The sequence below is a fragment of the Phasianus colchicus genome, chromosome 2 (assembly GCF_987193195.1).
Source record: "Phasianus colchicus chromosome 2, bPhaCol1.hap1.1, whole genome shotgun sequence".
In the NCBI taxonomy this organism is placed as follows: Eukaryota; Metazoa; Chordata; class Aves; order Galliformes; family Phasianidae; genus Phasianus; species Phasianus colchicus.
The window spans coordinates 69,822,326-69,841,298 of record NC_143437.1 but is presented as its reverse complement, the minus strand read 5'-3'; the positions used below and the strand labels follow the sequence as shown (position 1 = coordinate 69,841,298).

At 35.2% G+C, this 18,973-nt stretch overlaps 1 protein-coding gene across 1 annotated transcript in view; it reads left to right on the top strand.

Annotated features, from left to right (window-relative positions):
- Window positions 1-15,144, top strand: part of GRIK2 (glutamate ionotropic receptor kainate type subunit 2) — a 310,527-nt gene extending 295,383 nt beyond the window's left edge. The window contains exon 16 of the mRNA XM_090135954.1: window positions 14,669-15,144. Within this exon, the coding sequence (XP_089992080.1) occupies window positions 14,669-14,833 (165 nt within the window). The 3' untranslated portion in view covers window positions 14,834-15,144. The remainder of the gene's footprint in view (window positions 1-14,668) is intronic.
- The last annotated feature ends 3,829 nt before the right edge of the window (window positions 15,145-18,973 follow it).

Below are 18,973 nucleotides of genomic sequence, written 5' to 3'. Positions count from 1 at the left end.
TACCTAACTAACCATGTAAATCTCAAAAATTTATCCATGCCTATGGTGGATATGGATTTCACATGGGAACCGGTATAATTTGGTTCAGCTTTTCTGGACTTTTAATAGACACTTACTTAGAAAATAGGAATGTTTTGATAATATTCTTGTAACATCAGTTCTTCAGTGTTTTGCAGGGTGTGAACGCTTAACATACTTAATACTTTCAGCATGTTAGAATTTGTGTGAGGAAGAAGTAAATAGAAACTGTTTTCTATTTAAGGAGTTATTTCTCCAAACCCTAAGGTGCTGGTTTTGTGTGGAGTTTTTGGTGGTTTTTGTTTGTTTGTTTGTTTTTTAATTTTTTAATTTTTTTTGAGCTCTGGTTAGAGATAGCAGTAAGTGGAGGTATCTGAATGTCTTGCATTTATTGTACCAAATAGGTTTAATCATAGCAACAAATATGCTGATCTAATTTCAGAATTAGGACTGAATCTGAAGCAGTTGAGAGGTTAGGTTTTTCCACTTTCCTTCCACCTTATCTCCAATATCTTCCCTCCCTTCCTTTCCCCAAACATCCAACTACTCTCATCTCAGGAAGACACAGGTAAAATTTAGAAATGTAGAATAAAATTAATAGGGAATGATGCTGGAATCCCTGCATATGTCCTTCCCTGTACCACCCTCACCCACTCTTCTAGAACTCACTGGCTTTCACTGAATGACTTCTTCCCTCTCAAAAGTAATAGATCCCTTTTGCCTAGGAGAGAGGAGTGTAGCAGCAGCCAGAGGGGAGATAAGCAGGACTGTCGTCTGTCTCCAATCTCTACATCTCCTCTCCTGTGACAAGTAAACCATGCAAATAACAAATCCTTGGTTATCCCATAGAGACAGAGGAAGCATTTATTTTTTCTAACATTTATTTCATTATTTTAGATGCAGAGTATAATTCTGGCATTTGTATAAAACTTGCCGGCATTTGAAGACAGGAATGATCAAAGGTCACATTAACAATCAAGGAAATGAAAGAAATCAGATTACTTCAACTGGTCAATATATTGAGCATCCTGGGATATAAATGAACATATTAACAAGTTTTCTTCCCTTCTAACATAAGAAATACACAGTTGCGCTTCCATTGAGGCAGTGAAGAAGCAATGCAGATTTTAAGCTTATAATCTAGATGATTTTTGAGCATTTTTGATGTCAGCTTCCATCCTGGAGCACATATGTAAACAGAAACATTGTCTGGTGTGAAACTGTTTGGAGGAGTGATATCTTAAAAGGAATGGAGCAGAGAAAAGCAGCAGACAAAATTTTATTTGCTAAAGAAACTGCTACTTCTAGTAACTGAAGTTACTAGCACATCCTTCTGATGTGCTCAAAAAAATCTGAAGGAAACGTCCTTCTGGGAAACAAACACCAGTAAGCAGAATGCCACCTATGCATTCATGCCACCATAGCATTTCATAGACATGGAGAAATTCCTCTTTTATTCACATTTTTCAAAAGCAAAAACTATTTTGGATGTCATCACCATTAAACTGTTAGTGACATTTGCTCTGGCCAGTTTGTTTGAAAAATAAGTGTACTAATTTACTAGGTATTTTCTAGAAGATCCAGATCTAATGGATGTAAAACCTAACCAAAACAATCAATCAAACTATCAAATAAATGATAATAGTAGTAGTACTAAAACAGCACCATGGACTCAAATATACTATGATTTATAGCCATTCAAAACTCAGAGTCATTAACAGATCAAAATTAGATTTGTTTGGAAAAAAAATAGCAGATGTGTATGTTTTATTATCTTCAAACACTCAAAAAATGTGAATTGAGACTTTGTGCTACCTTAGAGGAAATCTGGTCAGAGGCTTCCTAAAAATAAGATGCAGTGTGGGAAAGTGAAGGTTAAGGGAGATGGGCTCATTCAGTTTGTAAAGGAAGGGCTCCTGGGAGACCTCATTGCAGCCTTCCAGTACTTAAAAGGTTACAAACACAAGGGATACTGAATTTTTGCATGGTCTGACAGTGATAGCACAAGAGGGAATGTTTATAAACTAAAAGAGGGGAGACTTAGATTAGATGTTAGGGGAAAGTTTTTCACTGTGAGAGTGCTGAAGCACTGGAACAGGCTATCCAGAGAACCTGTGGGTACCCCACCCCTGGAGGTATTCAAGGCCAGGGTGGATGGGGCCCTGGGAGCCTGAGCTGGTGGGTGGCAACCCTGCCTGTGGCATGAGTTTGGAACTGAATGGGCTTTAAGGTCCCTTCTAACCCAAGCCATTCTGTGATTCTATGATAAGATTCTATGATAACACATAATACTAGATTAAGAATGTACTGAACCAGCAACACAGGCAAAATATTTCTGGAGTTATACAATGAAATAATAATAAAAAGATTGGTTAAATTAGCCCCTATAAAATAGGTATTTTAAAATTATGGACAATAAAGCAATAAAAACAATATCTAAATTGACACTCGTTTGCATCTTGCATGGATTTCCCAAGGAAGACAGAAACAATTGAACATTCCATCATAAATAATTATCTTCTCAGCTCACAGTTGAGTGAAGAAAAATCATAGAATCATCAAATGGCCTGGGTTGAAGAGTACAATAATGGTCATCTAGTTTCAAACCCCCTGCCAGAGGTAGGGCTTCCAACCATTGGACTTAGTCTCCCCAGAGCCACATCCAGCCTGACCTTGAATGCCTTCAGGGATGGGGCATCCTTGGGCAACCTGTTCCACTGTGTTATGAACCTCTGTGTGAAAAATTTTCTCCTAATTTCTAACCTAAACCTCCCCTGTCTTAGTTTAAAACCATTTCCCTTTGTCCTATCACTATTCACCCATACAAACAGTTATACCTCTCCTGTTTATATGCTCCCTTCAAGTACTGTAAGGCCAAAATGAAGTCTCCTCATAGCCTTCTCTTCTCGAAGCTAAACAAGCCCAGTTCCCTCAACATTTCCTCACAGGATAGGTGCTCCAGCCCTCTGATTATCTTAGTGGCCCTCCTCTGAACCCGCTCCAAGAGCTCCATGACCTTCCTGTACTGCAGACCCCAGGCCTTGATGCAGTATTCCAGATGGGGTCCCACAAGAGCCGAGTAGAGGGGGACAAATCACCTCCCTCTCCCACTCTCGCACTCCTCCTTTAAAGCAGCCCAGAACATAGTTGGCTGTAAGCCATTCTGGGCTGCAAGTGCACACTACTGGCTCATGTCCAGCTTCTCATCCACCAGGACCCCCAAGTCCTTCTCCACAGGGCTGTTCTCAAGGAGATCTTCCCCCAGTTTCTGTAAGTACTTGTGATTGCCCCGACCCAAGTGCAGCACCTTGCACTTGGCTTTATTGAACCTCATTAGATTTTCATGGGCCCATTTCTCCAGCCTGCCCACGTCCCTCTGGATGGCTTCCCTTCCTTCCAGTGTATTGCTGCATCGCTCAGCTTGGTGTCGTCTGCAAACCTTGCTGAGGGTGCATTTACTGCCATCGTCTGTGTCATTGATGAAGATGTTGAAGAGCACCGGTCCCAAGACCGAACCGTGAGGAACACCGCTTGTGACCGGCCTCCACCCTGACACAGAACCATTAAGCGCAACTGTTTGGCTGTGTCCAGCCAGCCAATTCCTAATCTATTGAACAGTCCATCCTTCAAATCCACACCTCTCCAATTTAGAGAGAAGGATGTGGTGAGGGACCATGTCAAAGGCCTTGCAGAAGTCCAGGTAGATTACATTCATTGCCCTTCCCCCATCCACCGAAGCTGTCACTCTATCATAGAAGGCCACCAGATTGGTCAGGCATGATCTGCCCTTGGTGAAGTCATGCTGGTTGTCTTGAGTCAGCTCTTTATCTCACATGTGCCTTCACATAGCTTCTAGGAGGATCTGCTCCATGATCTTCCCAGGCGCAGAGGTGAGACTCACCAACCTGTAGTTCCCTGGGTCTTCTTTTCTGCCTTTCTTAAGATCAGCCTAGGTAGTTTATCTCACAGTTATAATGAATGAATCCTTAGCAGTTTGCAGCATTGGACCCAAAGTACACATAAGTAACTGTTAAATGCATACAAGTTATGTACAGTATTTTAATCATTACCATTGTTTCTATTGAAGTAACAATAAACTCTGAATGCTGAAACGTGATTTGTATAAGATACCATCTATGCATTCAGAGATGACACAAACCTAACTGGTTTATCAAAACATATCATTTACAAAAATTTCAAACACCTTCTGCAGAACAAACCAGCAATGTTTTGATTTTGATAATTTAAGGACGGGAAGAATAGAAGTCTCTGATCTTATCTGGTTCAAAAAGTCATGCAGATTCATTGGGCTACAGAAACCATAGGTTATGGTAGTGTTTGATCTTAAAAGCTTCAGAAATTGTGTTTTTTCTATAATTGACAATTCTGATTTTGCTGTATAAGTCACATACACACTATAGTAACATAATAACCTGAGTTGTATTTAGAGTGAAATAACCCCTCTGGTCCTACCTAGTATCTAGTCTTACTGATTTTTTTTGAGGACTGGAAATTGGAAAGCACTGCCCTTGTCTTTGGGAAAACTGTGATATTCCAGTGGACACAGTGGGATTGGACTGGGGGAAATGGCAGTTCTGAGACTGTCCCGAGTGCATTCTTTCAGAGTAACCACAAGATGGTGCCTTCTATTTTATCAGAGAACAATTTAATTGCTACTTTTTAAATAGAATTTATGTCACAGTGTTCACTTATATTTTATCTTTATTTTTTATTTTTAGTCGTGGCCTTTTTAAAAAATGCTAAAAACTTGAGTTCTGTTGTTTATTATGCAAACATCTAATTATGTCATCTGCTTAGAAACATATTATTAGGCAGACTTTCTTTACCTAGCCAATCTTGACAATAAATGCTTTGCTATTTGCATTTTGTAATTGCTTTTACTGGTGAATGACCTACTCTTTGATTTTAACAGGCACTTGAAGGGCAGTGAATAAGCAAGGTTAGAAACAGAAGCCATCTAAAACAATTACTACATTCTTTTTTTTTTTGTTAATATGTTTCAGTGTGTCATGGATTTATGTCCACTTCATATATTTATTTTTGTAGAGCACACACTATTATCATAAAAGCCAGGGAAAAAATTGACTTGTAGACTATTAATATTTAGCTTAATATATTGATGGGTCTCATTTCAAGTATTTATTGACCTTTCCTTCATTTTCATCCTTTTTGGATAAGGCCTTTTCGGAGATAATTTCCATTTTTTTTGATACCACTTTAACACAGTATTTAGGTAACTGCCATAAAAGTAAGCTATGTGGTAGAAAGTACTTGTATACTGCTGAAAACTTTAGGACAAAATTTATGGTATAGCTGAAGGCAGTGACAAATGTATGTTTATAGAACATTTGCACGTTGTCACCCTTGCAAGTGATTGTTCCTATCTTGGTCATAGCTTTTTTGGAAAAGGTGGCATTGGCCCACTTTCAAGAAGTAATTTTGAAAGGTATTTCAAAAGGAAACCACACCTTTGCAAGAGGAAAAGAGGAAACAAGAACTGCTGGGTTGAAGAAACTTTGCACTGCAACCACATAACAGTTGACATTGTCCTCTCAAATACAGTTTAACAGTTTCCAATTTTGTTACATGGAAGTAGTATAAAATGCTAACATGAGCTTTATTTGCCAAGGTCCTTCTATCGTCTGTTTGCACCAGGATAAATGTAATTCTTTATGACTTAGAACACTTCCTTTTAGAATGAGCAAAGTGCATACATGTAATTTGTTCTGACTTCTTTCAGGAAGAAGTTAATCCATATTGAAATATTATGAATTTTTAGTTGTCGACAGTATATGTCAGAAGTCATTATTTCCATTTCTTTTTTTGTTTTGTTATCTTAACATCAATACGAAACAGAAATACGTCAATCATTTCATAAGGAAAAAAAAAATAAAATGAGAAGAATTTTAGGATCCCTTATTAAGATTGAACATACAAGACTGAAAATAAATAAAGGAATACTACATTAGTTTTCAGCAAACTCCTTCACAAAATCTGTGGTATTACTGCAGTTCAGAGAATATTCTTAATAGTTTAAAATCAAAAGCCTTTGATAGTTAGGACATTAGTTTACAATAGTTTTCAAGCAACCGCAAAGTAAATCCCAGGACAGAGATATTTTAACTTTTCAGAAAAGGCAAATTCAAAAGATTTTAAAGTTGAAAAATGTGTTCCTCAGGCTAAAATAAACAACAGAACACGGGAATTCATGGTAAATCAAAGTGAAAGCTTTGGGATTTATACCCCAAGTAACTTCTACACAACATAGAGTCAGTGATGTTATTTGTATTGTCATGTCACATTTTGTAAAGAAGAAACCTCAGAATTTTTAATGTTGGCTGGGAGAAACAGCAGCAACTGTGGCAATTCATAAAAGTAAATGTTTTTTCAGCTTTAGCACATTGCATTGTGCAGATATGAGATTGGAAAATTGGAAACTTCTATCATCTTACATTCCCTTGAGCAACTAAATGTGGATTTACAGGCTTGCATGGTTTGTATGTGTGTATGTTGACAGATTACTTGAGGATATAATTAAATGCCCTCATGGAAACTAGCCAGCTAAGTATTAGAAGATATTTTCTAATGAGGAAAACTTAAAAGCTAACAAACGGCCCACATTTTTTAGAAAAGGATAGGAAAAGACAGAAATGGAATAAATGGAAATAAACAATTTGACACATTATGACATTTTTAAAATCAATTGCAAACAATAAAACATTAAAAAACAAGATCTCTATTTTATTTGAGAATTGATGTGTATGCAAAAACTGCCCATTGCGTAAGCACAATTATAGGATTGTGATTTCAAAAGGTTTATTAGCACTCCACGGATGTTCTCTGAAAGATCAAGGCTTATATTCCAGTTCTCATTTATGGCATATTTTATGTTTGACACAGATAATTTAAAGATGTATAAAAATATTTGAAAACCTCAACATGTCATTTATTATGTAGTAATTGTAGTTCTCTTTCACTCATCAGTAGAAAGAGATGTGTTTTTCTAAATGTTACATTAACATGTCATGTCTACAAATATTTTAGTATATAAATAGTAATATTTGCATTTTTACTTAATCAGCTATGCTATAGATAAATGTAGTATAAACAACCTTAATATCAGGGTACTTCACACCTACAGTTGTGTCAGTGAGTTCAGAGTCAGAGAACAATTTGGTTCCAATGAATTTTAGTTAGGTTGCTTTCACTTCAGCATGAGCCAGCAATGCACTTTGAGTTACTTTTAATTTGAGAAAATATTCTAGACTGTCAGAAGAAACCATGTAATTACGAGGAAACTGATACTAATACTATGCAGTGCAATATGATTATAGTAGTGTTTCCAAAACAATGGAAACCACTTCTGTTAAAGTGATGCTTTTAGTCTCTCTGTTCAACCTGATTTGAAGCCATGTGAGATTTTATATTAAGCTTATACTATCACACTGAACTATAAAATTAGTACATATTTTTACAGTGAATTATGCACAGTGGATTTAAGTTCAGGAGACTTTAAAAAAGCTGTTTAGCTACAATTATTCTTAGGCACGTTGTGTTTATTTTCTAAAGTGGCTCTGTAAGATAGATTGTCTATTTTCAAATTAAATTTTATGGTGATACATAACAGTATTTAAATCCAGGTAGATTAATACCCTAAAAGACTGATTACATTTTATCAGCAGTTCTTTTCACCATGTCTGAAGATCAACAATTCTGTTTCTCCTTGGACAAATGAAGACTGAGTTTAGATTTAGGAGCAAAAGTGATTTAACAGGTAAATGAAATTTCATAGCCAGTGGCACAGTATCTCAGGAAACTGATTTCTCTACCAAAAAGCAGAGAAATATCCTACACAGACGTGATAGGAAGATACAGAAGCATTAGGATGTTACATTGGTTATCATTCTAAATCAGATGGGCACTACTGAATACACTGTTATTTATTTGCTCAGTGACATTTATATGTCTGAAGTGCTATGAATAGCTATCAACACTTTTTAAGCATCTGAAAGTCACATGTAGGTGTTGTTCCAGAGAAACTGGACTGCAGTAATTCATTCTGTTTGTTTCACACCACTAGAAATTATTGCCACTATCCTAGATCCAAGTGACAAACTGTATTTCTTGCCATGGATCCAATTCGGAAACCCAGACTCAAACTTAGGAACCTGGAGGAACCTGAGACTGTAAGCTCAGACTCCCTTACAAGAGAAAGAACTGAGTAATAAGGGTAGATGATATCTTTTGGACGCTTTCCTTTACTTGTCCACTGTAGCGCCCATCTTCCATCATACCCCTTCAGCCAGGTACTGGAAGCACAAAATGACTGCACCATCCTGGTCTGACAAGAGAACAGGGCTGTGAATCATCTTCATGCTGATGATACCACAGCCCAAATTATTTCATTATCTCCCCAGTGGCCTCATATACTTGTTAAAAGGAGAGATGACAGGATGAAACCTTGTGGAATCCTGCATGAGAGAGAGCCCTCGGGGCTGATGAGCAATTGCCCTATGCCATCCTCTGGGATTTCTCTGAGTGGAAAGAGTGGAACCACACAAGTGCAATCCCATCTGCCCCAGCCTAGGTCCACAGGTGAGTCAGAAAAACATCATGGTCAGTGTGACATTCAGAAAGGCTGCTGGCAGGAGCTGTATGAAGCCACCTTTGAAAAAGCTTCCTGCAGTGATATGAATTCCCCAACATTCATAGGAACTAGTATAGCTGCCAGGCTACACTCAGGCTGAAAAGCAGGCTGAATGGTTTTCAGAAGACTGTAACTGGACTTAGAGGGTTTTTTTAAAATTAGAACTCTCTTGAATTCACCAGAGTACATGTAACAACAATGTAACAATATTAGGAAATCAATTTTAGAATTGGAGAGTTGCTGAACTTGTTTTCTGGACAACGATTAACATTCTATTGAGCAGGTCATTCAAGGCAAGCTGGAATCTTATTGTCCTACAAGGAGATGCTAGTAATAATCTATGCTGGTGTTTTTTCTTTTTTCTTTTTTGAGGGAGGGCAGAGGGGGAGAGTGAGCAGATTGGGAAGGATTGGTGGGTTCATTTTTATTTTGTTTGATTGTTTTTGGCCAGCAGTGACATGCTGTATATCATCTAAGCTCATATCACAACCATAACGTTCAGAAGACTTTTTCAGGTTTTAGCACTGCTATTTTGCTGCAGGAAGGGCCAGTAAAATCACACTCTTTAATTCTCTCTAGATAGCTAAAAAAGTCATTGGAATAATCAGTGTTCAATTCAGTTACAAAATGAAACCTCTCATGTCTCACCAAGCTGTTTGGAACAAATCCAGTTGTCTTGAATTCATAGATATGATGGTAGAAGCAAAACTTAACTTTCAGAATAACAATTTTCATTTTGTTTGATTTTAATGTCTGTATTTGAGTAGGTGATGGATCTCACATATATTTTGTCCTGAAAATTACTTCTTAAAATGGCTCCCAGTTCTAGTCCTACCAAAAATGTCACAATTGCTAAAACTGAATTTGAGAATACTTAGGTAATATTTTCAGCTAATTGTTATAAAATTACTTTTCAGTCTATTTGTGTATTGCACTTACTGTGGATTGAAAATATACTATATCAGAAAAGTTTATGGCAAAATCTTTTAATGTATGTACATATGTGTGTGTACACTCTTTGGTTTAAGACTAGATACATAACTAAGAACCCTAAAAATCTAAGCTTTATAAGCACACTTTAATTTATTTTGGCAAGGTAATCTCTTTTTCCAAGTTTATTTTCATTCCTTTAGTTTCTCATCTGTTTGCGATCTTATGTAAACATCTTGCTAGGATTTCTATTTCTTTCCAGGGGTTTGAGACAGATTTTTCATGAATGCATTCAAAATATCTGGCATTTGGAAGGAAAAAAATGATTACAATGGAAGGGCAGGGCAGAGCTGTGCATTGAGTCTCAGCTAACCTCATGAATATGAAAAAATTTTGATTGATATATCCTGTTAAGTGCTAGAACACTGACATATAGCAAGAATATGCAGGATTACTGCTGCTACTGCTTTAAGAGAATTTAACAAGATTTCAAATAATATCTGACATGCAAGACTCGAAGTAATAATGAAATTAAACATAAATCTTATAGTTTTGTGCTAAATGTTGACAGTCAACTTTATATTAAATCCATTAAAGAGGGAAAAATCTATGCAAACACTTGTGACATTTATATTTAAAACAGATAGAATATTATTCACTTTACTCAGAATGCTGAAAGTGATTTTAGCTTGCCATTATATTTTTGTTTCTCTTTTTAGGAAATTAAAAACAAAACTTATAGTGACAGTTTCATAATTCTGTGTATAACAAATGCTAATATGTTTTCTAATTACCTTTCTAAATTCTTATAAAGCAATATAAGGAAAAAAGTTAAATATTGCCTAATTTTCATATTAATACATGCATGCAAAGAAACATTTTTTCAGGCTGTAGCCCCATGCAAAAGCTATTAAATAGTTTGTAAACAATGATAACATTCTGCTAAATGGTTATCTTGATTCTTCACGATTTGTGAGCTGTCAGCTGTGGCAAAGAATGAAAGATGAAAGAGGTATCTCTATTCTTCACACTTACAGTGAAGAGGGTTGTTTTTTGTTTTTGTTTTGTTTTTGTTTTAAGAATTGCTTTGTATTAAAAGGCTAAAAACTACAGCTCTGGTTAAAATTTTCTTTTGTGCACTTGAAGTCTTTTCTTCAGGCATTTTTTCTAATGTTTTATAGTGCTTGCTTGCTGCAACAGAATAGTTGCACTTAATGGTACTAGTGTTCAGCAATCTGTATGCCTTCCTCCAATTCCCCTGCTATTTGATTATATCTAGCGTGACTTGGAGGCAACGTTTACTTTTTGGTACCATTCAGGAAGACAACTTATGATTTTGTAAGTGTTGGGGGAAAAATCGATAATAACTGATGTTCTTGTAATTTGCCTGCAGTGTGGAAGCAAAGTCAGGGCAAAAGGTTATTTTAATTGAATTATGAAGTGAATCTTGTAATACCTGTTAAAGGAGCTCATTTTCGTGGTGTACAGCAAGATCTGAAATATAATGTCCAAGTTCTGAAAACATTTCATCTTTTTCCCAACAATCTGATGATATCAACATTGAGACAATGGATTATCTTTTCTAAAATAAAGCCTGAAAATGTCTTTTACTTGTCAGAGAAAGTATTACATAGCTGCTTCTCTATTTCACATTGTGTTCTTCCAAAAGATATATTCCAACTTGTTCCTTGTGCAAGAACACAAAATTTAACTGTACAGAAAACTGAGAATGTACTCTGACTGGAATAAAAAAGAGAGACAAGGAAAGAATTTATATATATATATATAAAAAAAAGGTCAAATGTGAAGTAATCATTTGTAAACTTTTTTGAACATGATTTTCCAATATGTAGGAAAACTTTTCTGTATGGCATATTTCTCTGACAAAACCCAACAAAAAGAATCCACATCATGAACCTTTCATAACCTTGAACTCATCTGTTTTAAAATGGATGAATATTTCAGTGAGTGAAATTTTAAGGGAAAAAAAAAAAAAAATTCTTTTTTCAGTACTTAGTTACCAAAGAGATGATACTGTCTGTGAGACAATATTGTTTATTCTTTTTTAGACATTTGATTATTTTCAAATAATGCACAGCATACCTGAAAAAAGATACTAAATGAAGTAGTTAGGTTTTTTTTTTATTTCATATAATGCATGCAGCTAAGTTCACATGAACTTAGTTTATATAACATGAAAACACAGTGCAAGAATTTCCTAGATAAAATAACTATCACAAAATTTTGTTAAGTGCCTTTCTAATACAGTAAATCTTGGCAACATTTCTCATTTTATGGAGTTCATTATAAGAGTTTTCCAATTGAGATAAAATTCTCAAGGAATACATTTGGCAGTTTTGTTCAGATGTTATTTTCAGGTTATTTCAGAATGCTGGCATTGAATACATGCATCTTCTTTCCTCTTGGTCTTTGATTGTAATCCTGTTCATACTGATAGTGTCTAAAAATCGATACCTTTTGCTAAGTGTTTGCATATCTGTAAAAACCATTTTGGTGGATTGATGAATCTTGAAAAGCATTGACTCTATTCTGTCACTTTTTAAGATCTCTTGGCAGAGAGAGCAAGGAATAAAATCTTGAAAGTTTTAAGTGCTAATGCACCATTTTTCAGTGTACGATTTCAATATTTCAGCTAGGTCTTAATTCCAGAGGTGAGAGCAATATAAGGGCTACTGGTAATGTAACACTGAGATCTGCAGCATTTGCTTCTAAACAAATTCCTGTGAAGTTCCTGAATAATGTGCTAAGTTCTGCACATAGTGAAAATGCCAAGATCTGCATGCCTTAATAATTTCACCTATGAGCCTGTAGGAAATATTAAATTAAATATTGCAATTTGTATTGATTTCAGGGCTAATTTCAGTTCTATAAGCATAACTGCAGTTCTGATGTTAAGCAACAGCGATCTTTTGAAAATGAATTCTAAGAGGATTGAATACTTTGTTCCAAAGCACAGTTGAATGAAAGGAGATAGTTTCCTGCTTTCTATGCAATGTTAATCAAGAATAACGTATGCAATCTGGTGCATTATGGCTGAGAGCATTCATTTGGAAATTTCAGCGAACATCTTCACACGGTGAAAACCATAAGTTTCATATTTTATCTCAACACAGTGCATAGAACATTTGAAAAGAGATAGTTAATAAATGTCCACTGCAGAATTTACTCTGTGAAGGCAGTCAGAAGTTTTGTCTTGAAGTTTGGCCTCCAAAGAACTTATGCCTGATTACACCAAAGAAATAGGCCTTCCTGTTCCTTGGATTTCAAACTTCAAATTTTCCTTAGTTGTGGGGTCCCTTTTTTATCTAAACTGAGTAAGCGTCATTAGTTTATTTCATATTCAGCAGGAGAAAAAAAGTGTTTGAAAGGAAGAGCACCCCAGGCAGGGGAATATTACACTTTTTCTTCCTTCCTGCATATCCCCTGTTCATATAAAATATTTGAGAAGAGGGTATGTCCAGGACTTGGGGGATTCAAGTTAAGTTCTATCCTATGACTGAAAACAGAACTAAACTCACATTTTCACTCTTCTTCATTATATAGAATTTTACTTAAATATACTGATGAAGCAGAAGCTATCCCTGAAGGATTTCTTTTCCCACTGAGTTCCCCAGTGCCTAATCTACAGAGCTACTAGTTCTCTCACTCTCTCCCTTTCTCCCACTCTGCCTCCATTCGCTGCTTTTATGTAAAGCAGAATAGGATAAGTAGGAGGAAACTGGAAGTAATTTTACCCTGATATGTTCTCATTCCTTTAATATTACAGTCCTCTGCTGAGAAACTAGAGTTTAAATCTCCTCTGGCAGAAAACAGTATTGAATTGATAGTCTCAAATGTGTCTCGTGTTCATTTCACACACTCCAGCTGATGAACGGCTGCACAGTTTAAGAGTTGCAATATCTGCCACACTTCCTAATTTAGTAGTACTTGAGGCTGGAACTGAATGTGGATTTTGAAAAACACAGTTTGAAATTAGTCTTCCAAAGAATTAGGTAGAATAGTTCCTTAAAAGCTTTCTGGACCTAGTCTCCCAACTCAATTAGTTTGCATGAGAAGTATTGTCAGAAGCTTGTCATGCTATCTCAGGCTCTAGGATATATTATTTCATTAATACATTTATCCATTAACTGGTAGACATTTCACTTAGAGCATGTGATAAAAGTGAAAAAGATCCCAAAATTGAGACCTCTTCTTCACCCTCTGTTTATTCCATGCTTCAGTTCTAAGACCAAGAATGAGCTAATAGCTCAGCACACTATTAGCAGTTTGGAATTCATTCAAATCAGAGTAATAAGAGAGATTTTAAGTTGCTTTTCGAATGTGTTGCACTGTGGGGAAAAAAGGAAAAGCTTTGAGGGTCTAATTGAAGAAAACGTATAATTTTTTCTGATTCCATAAACATGGAGATTTTTAAAAAATATATTCTACAAAATAATATTTGGTAGGGGAAGAAATGTTTAAATGCAGAAGTTTTTTTTAGAAAAAAAATGAAGTAGATTCCTTTTTTTCAGTAATAGGTCTGCATTTTAACAGGTTAAATATTAATTTAGGTAAATTTTCCACTATATAGCTTACTGTTTTGTTAAGGATCAGCTAACTAAACCATATAGAAATTAAATGCATTGTGTTGAATTATGGGAAGGGAAATTTTACTGAATACCTAATATACGCATTAAATTCAGATGTTATCCTGTAAAGCTAAACTATGTTAACGGAACATCTGTTTGAAATATTTTTATGTATCATGTGCATGCATGTCAATAGCTGGAAGATAAATAATTGTAGAGACAAGGTGAATTTTTTCAGTGAGTCATCACAGCTTGATAAGTCATTTTAATTATTATGTGATGCATATTTAAAAGACATTAATTTGTTATGAGCTGCAGGCTGAGACAAAGCAAACTTACAGGATTGACACGGCTGTACCAGTGGAATGAATCTGCTTCTAGGCACTGCAGTTAGATACTTCTTACAGATGTGTTTATTTTTTTTTTTTCTTTCCCCCTGCCCCCCCTCTATTTCCCTCTCTAGAGGTCCTTCTGTAGTGCCATGGTAGAGGAGCTAAGGATGTCTCTGAAGTGTCAGCGTCGATTAAAACACAAGCCACAGGCCCCTGTTATTGTGAAAACAGAAGAAGTTATCAACATGCACACATTTAACGACAGAAGGTTGCCGGGTAAAGAAACCATGGCGTAGAGCTGGGAAGCCTAACACCCCAAGCACAAACTGTCGTCCTTTTTCCAAACAACCTTGCGAGAATGTTTCCTGTGGAAATATGCAACCTGTGCAAAATAAAATGAGTTACCTCATGCCGCTGTGTCTATGAACTAGAGACTCTGTGATCTCAACAGTTGCAATGGCCAGACTCAAATCACAAGCATCATGGATCAACCAAGTTATGCAGGGTTACACCGTTCGTCATGGGTTTCCACCATTATGAATGAATGAATGTTCCATATGAGTTTTGTGGCTGGTTTCAAATGCAGTCTCAATGAGAAATTGCAGGTTCCTTTTGAAGTTCAACCATTGCCAGGAGATGAAGAATAAATATCTGAAATGCTACTAACCACAGAAGGAGTCTAGTAGAAATAATATCTCAGAACTGTAGTGGAACAAGAAACCATAAGTTCTTCTGAACTTCCAAACATAGAAGTATTGGTTACTGTTGGTAGACTGTAACTGCCATCAGGACAGGTGGTATGAGCTTCCTGGATGGGAGAAATATTACAGCAAAGAAATATGAATCCATGAATAGAAGAATATACATGGAGATGCTCACCTGCTTTTTGGACTGTCTGTGTCACTGAACTAAGTAAATAAATAATAATTAAATAATAAAAAACCCCACATTGACTTAAATTTATGTGGGCTGGAACTTTGATAAAAAACAAGAATAATCCATAATTTTGACCCAATTCTTAGAGGAATAAAAGGTCTGTGAGTACAAAGGAATCTATCTTACAACTTTTAGATAAAAGCAATTACTTTTTTTTTTCTTAAATTGTGAGAAGGGGGGGAATAATAAGGACAGGGGAAAGGGTGGGAAAGCAATGTATTTCATGCATAGAGGCTTGCATTTTAGTCTGAATGGGTTTTGAAGCCTTTGTTCCTGCTACTAATTGAACTCAATGGAGCCTGTGCAATTCTCACTAATGTTGGAAGTAGAATGGGTCACCTAAAAGAAGTGAATGTGAGAACTTTAAGGAGGACTGCATTTTTCAATACAGTCACAGTACTAAATGAACAAAATTCTTGAGCAGTTTTTTTTTTTTCAAAAAAAAAAAAAAATGTTCAGGTTTATTTGTGGAAATGCAAGATTTCTATGAAAATAGTTTTTGTATGGAAATTTTTGTAATACTTTTTATCAACAAAATAAGAGCATATGTTTCTGTCAGGGGTGTGATGCCAAGCATGAGTGGTAGTGCGTGTGCACCACCAACGTTTGGTGAAAACTATTTTTATCAAGAAAAAGGAATCTTAGAAGAGTCATATTTTCAAGTTAGATAATATAAAAACTAGGTGCACTACCACCACTGCTTACCATACAACACCCCTTGTTTCCACTAGGCTGATAACATGCTGTCATAAACAATTGTGTGTAAATGGTAAAAGACACAGACCTCTTGACCACATTGTGATAACAGTTAAAGTACACTCAGTTTGCTATTTCAATCCACAAAATTAAAAAAAGTAAAAAAATAAAAAAATTAAAAAATAAAAAAAAAAGTGAAAAGAGGAAAAAAAAAAGATTGTTAAAGTTATGTCAGGTTTAGTTATTTTGGTTTTTTTTGCTGCGTGATTTGAGCAAAATACGTACAGTACTTTGTGTTAGTACTGGTACTTACGACAGCCTCAGCTTTAGTACCCTAACCTGTTAATTCTTGCCACTAAACATGTGGCCAGTGTTTGCTGGGATTTCTGAGAGAAGCCATTAGAGCACACCATGATAAGTTTTTGCTGGATCTAGCTCTTAGTTGCTACACCGTTTATTTTTATGCCCTGCCTATGACTTCCTGAACATAACATTTTGAAATACTGTCCTACAGATGCCGAAAGTTTTACTACCATATACAGTAAATTTATTTGTATCTGAACAAAAAAAAAAAATGTATAGGATGGCTATATAGAAATGTTATGTCAACAAAAAAAGATGGTCAAGATGGCCTTTATATAGAAAATATTTCATTTGGCTATTTAAAACAAACAAAGAAGACCATAGAATTATCATAAATAACCTGTCATTTGTAAGTTATGAGATCACTTGTTTACTGAGGCTTAATTTAACCTTATCATCATCTGTCTAAGACAAGAGTATATGATACATCATCCAAACTTTAGAAACTATGTAATGATATTTGGGCAAAGGAGGGAGGTTTGTGTCTACTACCCAGTTCTCATAAATCTTCATAGAGACTGAGCTGGCCATTTCCATTGTGAATAGGGACTGAGAAAGAAAAATCTCTGATGTTTGTGAGAGTTTCATCCCCATGTATGTGATAACAAAGAACAAGTCATCTTTGTCTGAAGTAAAAGCAAGATAAAAACACCTTCAGCAAAGATTCTGAAAATTAGTATGCTTACATAATGCATATTTAATTTTAATTTAATTCTTTAAAATAAAAAGGGGAAAAAAGTAATTGTCATACAACATAATGAAAACTCCTACTTCTGATGGTTTGGAATGGAAAAAAATTGGCTATTGGATTTGTTTGATGATTTACAATAAAATTTGTAAAATCATGAAATAAAATGCTGTATTATATTCAGACAAATCTTTCTTTTCTCAATTAAGAGTGTTGAAATAAACAGAAGTGTCATTCTCCCCCTGATGCACATGGCTAATTCACATTAACCTTTATGTGAGCCAAAGTAAGTGTAGTTGTAGAATATGTCCTAAATATTTAATTGGTTGTAAATCCCCCAAAAGTACAAGAATCCTAACACAGAAGTAGTGTGGTTTAATTAGGGTTTCAGTGAGAATTTCATTCTTTCATTATTAAAGGAAACACACAAAGTAACTAGAGATTTGTATTTAAAATCCAGACCAGAAATACATGGCTCTACAGATTCATAGCAGGACAATAATATTATTTACAAAAATACAAAATCATAATATTATTCTGTTGTAATTATTTCTGTACTTTTAAATAAAATTAAGACATTTAAGGCAAATAACACTAAAAACAACTGAACTCCAAAGTAATAGGAAATACTGCTAGTAGTTTTGTATTCCAAAAAGTTCAATGGTTCATTTTACCACACTGCTATAGAAATTGTCTGTTCTGAAGAAACCTTCTCAATTTTGAAAAACTTCTGAATGCTCAGACAGTATAAATTTCTACATTGTCATTAAAGTCAAAGGAATCTCACCATCTAAAATAAAGTGAGTACCTGGCCTATGAAGGTTCAAAATCTGCTCAATTAGTTTGTTGATTTATTAGGGCAGGATGATAGGTGCTTCTCTGACTGATCCTGAATGTCTCTCAAAAGAAAAATTTTCAAGCAGTTATTACTCAACTATATGGTGGTACCCAGTGGCTGAAAAATGGCAGTAAAAGTTGAACATTTTTTTCCTTTATCTTCTTCAAGAAAGGTAGATGTTCATAATCTTTAATTATTTCTCATGCCTCCGCATGATTATACAGTGATAGATAACTATGTGGATATTATAGAAGAAAAGACAACAATCAAACAGCAAAAAATACTCTCTGGCTTTTTTGTTATTATCATTTGTGAAGGAGTAGTAAAAAAAATTCTGGTCCAAATAGTTAGATTCCATCAACAGAAATGTGATGCTTTATAATAGATGGGGATTTATGGCCCAATCTAGACACCAAGAGATCACTTTCATATTATTCTTCTATTACGTAAATGCAAATTCAAACATATTAAAGAGTATGTGATAGTTTCTTGTGAGATACTACTTTCTGAAATTTTCATCTCAATTTTCAGCTCAAGAATTCACAGAACCATGGAATCATAGGACTTAGAAGGGGCCTCTGGTAATCATCTAGTTCAACCCCTCTTCTAATGCAGGTTCCCTAGGTCTCAAATAATCTTCTCTTTTATGTTTTGTTTTGTTTTGTTTTCTTTTACTTGTGACTCTGTGCAATAGCTTTTTTTAATCTTCAACCATAGTCTTCCAAAAAAAATCCAAAAATAAAGTTGTTTTACCCTATTACACTATCTAGTTAAAATTTCAGAATAGAAAATTCATGAAGAAAACATCAAAGCCCAAACACTCAAATTGAAGCAGGAGAAATGCCTGGATATACTACATATTACAGAAAATCAAAATGTTTTCAGGGAAAAGAGGACATGATTAGAGAAAATGTC